This window comes from Engraulis encrasicolus, chromosome 6 (assembly GCF_034702125.1).
Source record: "Engraulis encrasicolus isolate BLACKSEA-1 chromosome 6, IST_EnEncr_1.0, whole genome shotgun sequence".
Taxonomy (NCBI): domain Eukaryota; kingdom Metazoa; phylum Chordata; class Actinopteri; order Clupeiformes; family Engraulidae; genus Engraulis; species Engraulis encrasicolus.
In genome coordinates, this window is record NC_085862.1 from 56,470,082 (window position 1) to 56,479,936 (window position 9,855).

Consider the following 9,855-nt stretch of genomic DNA (forward strand, 5'->3'; position numbering starts at 1 on the left):
CATTATGGGACCACACAACATTTTTTGACTTTTGCATTTTTTGGAAATGACTGTTGTATTCAGACGTCCTTTCATCTATGTATGAATTCTTGCCATTCAAATAATTTGAGAACATGCTCTTTAAACCTACATGCAATGCATTTTGCAATGTAATGCAATGCCCAATACAAAAAGAAGTAAATTTCCCAAAATGTTCCAAAAAGTCATTTTGCAACGAAGGTCTTCAAATGCACCTTCATCTGCCACAGCTAGATGGGCCAATTCTGCAGTTTTTTTTTCAACGTCATTTGTTCAGGCCATTGAGAGTAGAATAATTATTATGTAGTATTATGTAGGCAAGGGCATGTGGCATGGGACCCGTGTCATGTCATATTTACGCTGAGGGCATACGCGTGTCGTGTCATATTGACACAGAGGGCGTACCTACGTGTATGTTGTGTTATGTTGATGCGTTAGCAAAGACATAGACCGTTCCCTAAACCTAACCACCAGTAAAGTCATGTTGCCACGGGGAGATGGTTTTGAGTGCATCGGCAGTATTAGATGACAAGACAAAGGCATACTCTCGGTTGCAAGTGTTGCCGTCTGGTCACTGAGTTGAAAAGTGATGTGTCAGAATGGCACCATGTTTTGTTACATGACCATTACACTTAAGAGTCACTTTTAAGGTTGAGAGGGATGACCTTACCTTACTAGCCTGATTATCATTCAAATCTCTTCGAGACTTGGTCTGACCAAGAGCATAACCATTAACAATCTCAACAACAACAGCTAGTCCTTTTGGTGCCCTGGGTAAGCCCCTAATCTTCTTTCAGGATATGTGCGTGATTTACTGCACATTAAATGAAAAACAATGAAAACCACAATCAATTTTCATCAAAAACAGCGGCTAAGACAGGAAATGGAAACCGGATGTGTGGTCACATTAGATAAGGGCTTACAACAGGGCGGAAGTGACATGCTTGCTGTTCATTAATGTGTTCTTGGAAGGCAACATGCATGTGATTTGTTTGATCTCCTATTTCATCTGTTTCAGGTATTTTTCAGCTCTGTGCTTATCAGAGGAAAACAAATGAGCCTCCACCTGACCTTTCGGACAGCTGAGCCACACACACACACACACACACACGCACACACACACACACACGCACAGGTGCCCTGAGCTGATAAAAGAAGATCTTCAACCAACTCAAGACTAGCACCATGTAGCAGGGTTTTGTGGACTGGAAATAAGCAAATATTTCCTAAAAGCATTAAAAAAATGTGTTTTGGAAACTTGTGCCTCTTACATATATGTAATGTCTCTTACACACCTGTGCCTCGGCTCTTATACACATTTTCTTCATTGTTTTAATCTATCTGTAATCCGCCAAGATGAAGCCCACTATGTCTTAAGTCTAAAGCCATGAGCAAGCCAACTAGGTGCCTGCTTCAGTCGCATGACCAAAGGCAACACAACATACAACATTTTCAAACCTTACTATGACTTTTAAGTTGAGGTCTAATTCAGAGGAACCACCGAAGCAAAGTGTGACAGGCCTACAATCTAAAGCAACTCAATGCCTTTGTGGCAGAGATACTATACAGTTGGTCGGATATAGTATATTGGAGTATATCAGAACCAATTATCTCCAGTTGTCTATTGTAGCCCTTACTACTAACAATCAAATTAAATCAAGAGCAAAAGCAAAACCTTGCTGTTGATAATAAATGACTGATGGTACAACCTGAGTGTAAAAACACAACATTTTTATTTCTGAACAGTGGGCAGCCAAAAAGGGTTTTCTTTGTTTGTTAAAAAAACCCCTCCAAGCTCTCAAACACACCATAAATAACATACGCTCAAGCGCATGCATTTTTTGCATGCAAATACACCCACAGATCAAGACAGAGCTTCAACAGTGCTTCTGTAATTTGAACCCCTACAATCACCCTGCTGGAAAAACCCTGGAGGGAAGATTTCCTCAAGTGAGATTACAGTGGAATACAGTATGATTTTACAACACAATTAATCTCCTAAAGCTCCTTCTAATTGTATGTTCACAAGTAACACTGCTGTCATGAGTGTTTTTAGTCAATTTCCAGAAAAATGAGGTTCAGAGCGAGACATATTTGAATGAATGAATGAATGTCTAATGAGTAAGTTAATAAATAGCACAAATTAGCGATTTGTTAACGTGGGTATAAAAAAATTGAGTTAATAAAAAAAATGGAGTTGAGCTAAGTGCAAGTGTCCTTTACCTCAAGTCCTACAGTAGCTCTATGCACTGGCACAAACTTACAATGACACACAGCAACAGTGTGGGCGCACATGTGTGCATGTGGATGTATCAATATTCCATATCGATAAGCCAGAGCTGCAGCATGATAAGCAATATCAAACATTCCAACGTCATAATGATAAACAAATAAATAAAATGAGATGAAGGTGATAGGAAACAAGTTGGTCCACTTCAGAGAGACTGGGCAGAGGATGTCAGGAGCACACTGGATACGTTCCCTACTATTTTATTTTGGTGCAAGCATGACTAACGTTTCGACCGAGTGTCTTCTTCAGGGTCGTCTTTGGCGACCTCAACGACTTGACCACTTGTGGTTGGAACATAAGTTACAGTACAGTTTCATTTTCCAGTCATGTCTCTGATCCAAATGCCCCCTCTATAACCATTAGTTCATGTATGCAAGGCAGCATCCATCAAGCCTTGTCCAAGATGGATGTCAGATGACAGTGTTGTGCTGTCTCTCTCAGACATGTCTCTGAGAATGATCCCTTTGCCCTGTCCAAGATGGATGTCAGATGACAGTGTTGTGCTGTCTCTCTCAGACATGTCTCTGAGAATGATCCCTTTGCCCTGTCCAAGACGGATGTCAGATATAGGCACTGTGCTGGCTCTCTCAGACGTGTCACTGAGCGTGCCTCCCCTGTCCAAGATGGATGACATCGCTGCACTCTGTGGTGTTTGCAGCAGCAGGTTTGCCCTACCTAAAATGGATGTAAGTTGACATCACTCTGCTGCCTTTCTCAATAATGTTGCTGAGAAAGCTTCCCTTGCCCAATCCAAGATGGAGGTCAGATGACGGCGCTCTGCTCCCTGTCTTTGTGCTGCGTGCCACAGCAGGCCTCCCGCAGCGTGCCCCAGCTGGAGGTGGCCAGGAAGTAGTAGCTGAAGGAGTCCAGGAAGCAGTTTGTGGAGGCCAGGCTGCTGCCCACGTGCACCAACGAGTGCGAGAACTGCAGCCTTCCGCAGTCCCAAGGCCAGTGTGTCTCGTTGAGGAACTTCAGCAGGTAGCCGAAATGAACCGGGGAGAAGCAGACGACAAACACGGCCATGTTGGCGGCGATGATGCGCACGGACTGCTTCCTCTCCGGGTGGCTGCTGCCGCACACGTCCCTCCTGACCAGCGTGCGGATGACCTTGACGGAGCAGAAGGTCATGATGAGCAGGGGCAGCAGGTAGCCCACCAGCACCAGCACCACGATGAAGGAGAGTGGCAGCGGCTGCTCCGAGTTCTTCTGAAAGCACCTAGTAGTAGTGTACAGAGTAGAGTAGAGTAGAGTAACTTTTATTACCGGTAATCCCTGCACAGCCTATGCTATAAAAGCCTGGTTTTACCAGACCATGAAGTAATTAAAAATGAATGGTCTGGCCTGTCAGGCTAGTGTTATAATATTTCTGTCACCAAAATTGTAATGACCAAGTCTTAATCTGTTACGCAGGGCTCTCGGTAATGTCATATCAGTTTTGTTATGATGTAGTTGTGTATTTTTACTAAAGAGGCGAGCCCGTCTGAACAAAGAGGCAACACCCGAAGGAGTACCATCACATATGATTAGAATTTCAGCCAGTTCTCGCTATGATGTCAACCACTGAGCGGGATTTTTAATAAAGTTCTATGGGAGCTCGAATGCTCGAATACAATTCTAGAGGAACTGGGGAATACACAAAAAGATAAATCACAGTTCTATATACAGTAGGCCATATATACATTCACTGATTAGACAGACCACACACACGGACACAACACACACCTAACTAACAACCACAAAGCATCAGCTGTGATTGGTAATGTAAGAAATAGGTACCAGATCACTGGTGCGGTGGCGTTGGAGTTGTCATCAGGGGGTGGGACATCCACAGCGTGAAACACAGCACTCAGAGAGATGATCACCACCCAGATGAGCACGCACACCACCATGGCCCTGAACGAAGACATCACCACCTTGAGAAAGAGACAGAGAGAGGGGGGATTGTACTCTTAGGCACTCTTAGGCAATCTTAGGCACTCTGAAGTGCCGTTACAAAGTCCTTTATTTTATTACATTGGACATCAAGCCTGAATTTCGGTGGCGCGTGCATCAGCCTGATGTCCCATCATGTAATAACATGAAGGACTTTTATCTTCACTTCAGAGTGCTTTGGATCTACTCTCTCAACCATGGGTGTAAAAAGTAAAAGTAAAAGTAAATTCCTGGCGTAGGTACAAAACTAACACGATAACACATGATATCAAATAGCTGTTACACCAGTTATTCCACTCTACCTGATGAGGTGATACATTGTTTTGTTACTGAAAAACACCAAAAGCTTTCAAATAGCTTATCAGAAATATGATCCAACCAGCAAAGAGTAAGCTGATCTGATTGTAAGACAGGTACACTTGTTATTCAAGACAGGTACACTTGTTGGAAGGAAACTGTGTTTATTTTTTTACTTCTACTTTTACTTTTGACATCTCTTCTCTCACCATGACATTCAGCAAGAATGAAGAAGGTCACATGCGACTGAACCTCTCTACCGACCATCTTCACTGAATATAATAATAGTGACAGAATGTATATGGGTGGGATTTCATTAAGCTATGCTTCTTCCCTCTCTTTTTTCTGGTGCGTTCCATGGGTTTTTTTTCCCTATTGATATTAATTTGTTTTCTTGACCTAGAGGCTATTGATTCATCTCTTATAACATCTGAAATAAATCAAAATCAAATCAATCAATCAATCAATCAATCAATCAATCAATCAATCCATCCATCCATCCATCCATCCATCCATCCATCCATCCATCCATCCATCCATTAATCAATCAATCAATCAATCAAAAAACGTTAAGCACCTTGGCCTTGAAGGGGAAGCGCACGGCTATGTAGCGCACCAGGCTGATGGCCACGGTGGTGAAGATGCTGACGTAGGTGTTGACGAAGTAGGCGGAGATGAGCAGGTTGCACGCTTTCAGGGAGAAGGGCCAGGGGTGACTGTAGGAGTATATCCTGCACAGTAAAAAAACTGTGTTATTATAACTGTTCATGAAATAGCTGAACTACTACTCTCTAAGTGTTGAATTAACAATGCATTGTTTTTAATGTGTACATGTTTGGGGAGAAGGGCTATGGTTGGCTGTAAAAGTACCTTACATCTTGACTGACTGGTTAACACCAGGCTACCTTTGCAATTTGTCATAGGAAAGGTGTGGTTTACGATTGCTCATGGTCGTTTATTGGGCGTTACGAATTTGTCATTTGGCATATACGTAGCCCATAGCCAATCATATCAGTTGTATCTATTCAAACAAACTGGAGGCACCGCCTTTCCACCCCTGACATTTTTATCCAAAGCAGCTAACAGTTACATATTTACAAGGTATTGGTTACAGGTGCATTGCGGGGTTAGGTGTCTTGCACATCAGGGCATTTCAGCCATGGATGGAGGTGAAGGAAGAGGTACTGTCTGTAAGGGTGGAATTTGAACCCGCAACCCTCTGATCTAAAACCCATGTCCTGAACCATTAGGCTACGACTGCCCCCCAAATATAAAGACTGCAATGTGAACCTGAGGGGCAGGGAGAACAGGGCCGTGCTGTCGGCCAGTGCGATGTTGGCCAGGTAGACCATCATGTCGCTGCAGTTCCTCCACTGGCGGCAGAAGAGCACCAGCACAGCCACGTTGACCAGGAAGCCCAGCGCAAAGGTGGGGATGGCAACCACCATCTGGAACACCTGCACCTCACTGCCCAGCGTCAGGTTGCACATAGTCATCTTCCCCCTGCTCATTCAAACAAATAATCAACACACATGATCGTCAAATATCATCACGGGCACCACATGCACTCTAGTAGATGTTAAATCGACCCTCTAAGTGAAGTGAAAGCAAAAGCCCAACTCCCATTGTCATTGTGAAAGAGCACTCCACAGCACACAAGTGCACACTGCACTCAACAATATCGCATTTATGCCACAACGGTGCAAGGGGGCAGCCCCCAATGTAATGTAATGTAATGGCGCCAGAAAGGAAGCAATGCGGCGGGATGGTACCCTGCTCAAGGTACCTCAGTCATGGAGGAGGATGGGGGAGAGCACTGGTTAATTACTCCCCCCACCAACCTGGCGGGTCGGGAGTCGAACAGCAACCTTTAGGCTTCAAGTCTGATCAGGTCTCCAGAGGGGTCAAAAGTTGAAGTAAGAGTAAATTCATGGTGTACTGTAAGTACAACTCTGCGTATGATATTACATAGCTGTTACACCATTTACACAGACAAGATACATGTGTTGAAGGGAAACTGTGCAACCTACAGAGGTGTCAAAAGTAAAATTAATAACGCCCTGCTGTGGCCTAACGGTAGGTCACTGGGTTACTACGCAGGCGACCTGGTTTTCGATTCCGGCCCGGGATCATTTCATGCAGATCATTTCCCGTCCCTGTCTATTTCCCTACTCATATCCTGTCTCTCCTCCACTCTTCTGTCAAAAGTCAAAAAAGTAAAAGTAATAAAAAAATCATCTTCACCATGTAACCAGTAGATCAGTGTACCTGTCTTGCGATCAGCTGGTACCACACTAGTTGAGTCACATTTGTGGCAATTTAATTTTAGGTTTTCATTTTTTTTTGTGTGACAACACTATCACACTAACAAATCAAGCTACCTCATTGGGTAGGCACAGTGGAATAACATGTGCACCTACCAGCTAATATCATGTGCTAGTTTTGCACTTAAACCATCAATTTACTTAGGCCTATTTCTACTTTTTTGACTGGTGGAAAATACACGCTCCTTGTAATATTAAGGGGAGATGTGTGAAACATTCTCCAGCAATATGACTAGGTTAGTACACACAACGTGTGTGTGTGTGTGTGTGTGCGTGCGTGCGTGCTTGCGTGCGTCTGTGTGTGTGTGTGTGTGTGTGTGTGTGTGTGTGTGTGTGTGTGTGTGTGTGTGTGTGTGTGTGTGCGTGCGTGCGTGCGTGCGTGCGTCTGTGTGTCTGTGTCTGTGTGTGGGTGTGTGCGAAAGTACTGAGGTCATATATCTGTTGGTAAAGCAGTGAGTTCGTGGTTAAAATATATAATTTCCCCAAACACCTGTCCGTTCTTCCTGTATGTCTATTGTAGGCTATGTCATTTCAAAGAAAAAGGATGTGCGTCCATTCTGGTTGATGCAAACATCACAAAGCGTCACGGATATACTGTTGAATTTGAGTGGTATATCCTGCTGCATTTTGCAGCTGACCAACAACTGATTGACCATACTGTTAAGTTTTATAATGAAACTTAAGCTGTGCTAGGCCTATTTGAACAACAAACAACTAAAACTGAAACTAGGCACTTGGTAGGCTATTTAGGTAATATACCGGTAGCACCGTAGGGGTTCAATCTGGGGTGATGGAACCTTTTTCTGATAAAAAGGTGCTATATCACGCTCGTGAAGAATTATTTGATTTCCAACGAACCTTTTCCACGGCTAAATCTCACTACAAATCAGTGGTCAGGCTGCAAAGTATTCTTGGGTAGATGGACTTCATCCTAAAAAACAATAGGCTATTTCAATATTTTGCCAATTACCAAATATAGCCTCCATCATGCAGGGTCATGAGCCCTTAGCCTATGTTTGACCTATTAGCCTATGCACATTTTTTTCAAATGGTTATGAGTGTCAATCAAACGATGGCTTGTGTTTGTCATTTGACAACAAAATTGCCTTTTTTTTAAGAAGAGGGCATTTGACACAAGACATTCTGCTGTCTGCAGGAGAAGTGAGGGGTTTTGTGTGGGAATTTTTGGCTTTGAGCGTGGAGTCTTGAGAATTTGATATATGATAGCCCTACCAGAAATTGAGTGGATTCTTACTTTGGAATAGGACCCATACACTCTCCGAAATAGAAAGTTCTGTCTTACCTGCATGCAGAGTACAGTTCACACACTGGTGATCTCCGGGCTTTTACAGCAAGCGCGCACGAGCAGCGTTCCTCAGGTACAGAGCCTGCGACGGTTACGGTACACCTACTTCTGCTTTCACGCGGTAGTAGACCATTGAGTAGTTTAGCCTATTGAGGTGCTAGTGGTCTGGCAGGTCTAACATCGTGGGTAGTAGTAGGCGATGTAGCCTACCTTCCCCTAATAACCTCCCATTTTGTAGCTACGCCCAAGACAGAAAAAAGTCTCTGAATGAACGACGATGACTGCCCAAAACACCTTGGCTTTTCCCCCTTCTAATCCAAGTGTTTAACCGAAACCAAGTTGGGCACCGAGAAATGCATTGCATCATGCCAATAGCAACACAATGAGTTTCCTGAGATGCAGTCGCATCATAACTTCAAAGAAGAGACGGTGTCACTTTTCAGTGAAAGAAACGCACCGCCGTGCAATGCACAGACATGCATTAACCCTTTAAGTGACCTACGAGAACTGAAATTCACCGCTGTCCTACCAATGGTGTTCAAAATTATCGATTGGAAAAGTCCCTAGCCCCTACAATAATAATAGCCTACGCATTGGGGCCATGCCAGTAGCCTAGGCTAATAAATAACTAGGGCCTAAATAAATTAACAAACAAAAAAACAAACAAGCAGGCAAATAAACAAATGGCCAAATTGCTTTAGAAAATGAGGAAATCTATAAATGGGCTTTTCAGTAGGGCCTGGCCTAATACAAAACAGGTAGCCTATAGCCTAATAATAATAATAATAATAATAATAAGTCTATATGTCACAAGAATGATTTCTGCAAATTTGTCTTTTCATAGGCCTACTGATGTCATTCATTCAGCCCTAAACCATGACAGTCCCACTACCATGCTTGATGTTACAAATCGGACACTTTTCTTTGTATAAATCACTTTTTACCGCTAAGTGTACCATGCTCAGGGTACCTCAGTCATGGAGGAGGATGGGGGAGAGCACTGGTTGATTACTCCCTCCACCAACCTGGCGGGTCGGGAGTCGAACCAGCAACCTTTGGTCTGACGCCCTAACCGCTTACACATGACTGCCCTAAATTGACGTGGCTATACAAGCTATACAAGCTATCTATTAAATAATTCTGGAATAGGCTGCCATATCAGATCTCTGTTCGAAACTTATAAAACTATGGCCTATGTAATGATTAGTAATTCACAGTACTACGGCTATATTTTGATATGTAGGCTGTAACACTGCAGCTACTGATGTTTAAAGGTTACATAGGCTGTCACAGAAATGAGTACATCCCTCACATTTCTGCAGATTTGTAAGTATTACATAACTTTGTCACTGCTTAGTTGAAACAGCCATGTGAATTGCCTTTCCTGATCAGCACAAGGCAACAGGACCTATTCTGATGCAGAATGCAAGCGTACATTTGTACAAACTGAAGACTTGATATGAAAATGAGACTCATCATGGTACTACCTTAATGCCATGGGAACACCAACTGCCCTGCTAGTGTGCCAGGATCTATTTGCTTCATAGATCAGTTAGCATAATATACTGTATCAAAATAGTGGTTGGCCATTTCCCAATAATGACTGACCCCCAACACATCAGTGATCACATTGTAGGTGTAAAGCAACACATATAAAGCCATGGCCCCAATGTATAGACATAAAAACT

General features: G+C 43.2%; 2 protein-coding genes across 2 annotated transcripts in view; one reads left to right on the forward strand and one right to left on the reverse strand.

Annotated features, from left to right (window-relative positions):
* The window catches only part of lim2.2 (lens intrinsic membrane protein 2.2), a 4,385-nt gene extending 3,083 nt beyond the window's left edge, over positions 1 to 1,302 (forward strand). The window contains exon 4 of the mRNA XM_063200321.1: positions 1,037 to 1,302. Coding sequence (XP_063056391.1) covers positions 1,037 to 1,104 — 68 coding nt within the window. The 3' untranslated portion in view covers positions 1,105 to 1,302. The remainder of the gene's footprint in view (positions 1 to 1,036) is intronic.
* An 856-nt stretch (positions 1,303 to 2,158) lies between these two features.
* Positions 2,159 to 6,075, reverse strand: gpr35.2 (G protein-coupled receptor 35, tandem duplicate 2). The gene is made up of 4 exons (XM_063200322.1): positions 5,828 to 6,075; positions 5,115 to 5,268; positions 4,085 to 4,221; positions 2,159 to 3,524 (listed from the first exon to the last, which is right to left on the reverse strand). Exons 1-4 carry the CDS (start codon positions 6,046 to 6,048, stop codon positions 3,071 to 3,073), a joined length of 966 nt encoding a protein of 321 aa, XP_063056392.1. The 5' UTR covers positions 6,049 to 6,075; the 3' UTR covers positions 2,159 to 3,070.
* Between the last annotated feature and the right edge of the window lie 3,780 nt (positions 6,076 to 9,855).

Bases quoted from the DNA above. Each gene is read 5' to 3' on its own strand.
- gpr35.2 (XM_063200322.1), bottom strand. From the start codon at position 6,048: ATGAGCAGGGGGAAGATGACTATGTGCAACCTGACGCTGGGCAGTGAG. The intron at 4,222-5,114 runs GTGCTTAACGTT...CTCTTTCTCAAG, and splicing joins GCTTCCCCTTCAAGGCCAAG to GTGGTGATGTCTTCGTTCAG. The intron at 3,525-4,084 runs GTACCTATTTCT...CACTACTACTAG, and splicing joins GCCACCGCACCAGTGATCTG to GTGCTTTCAGAAGAACTCGG.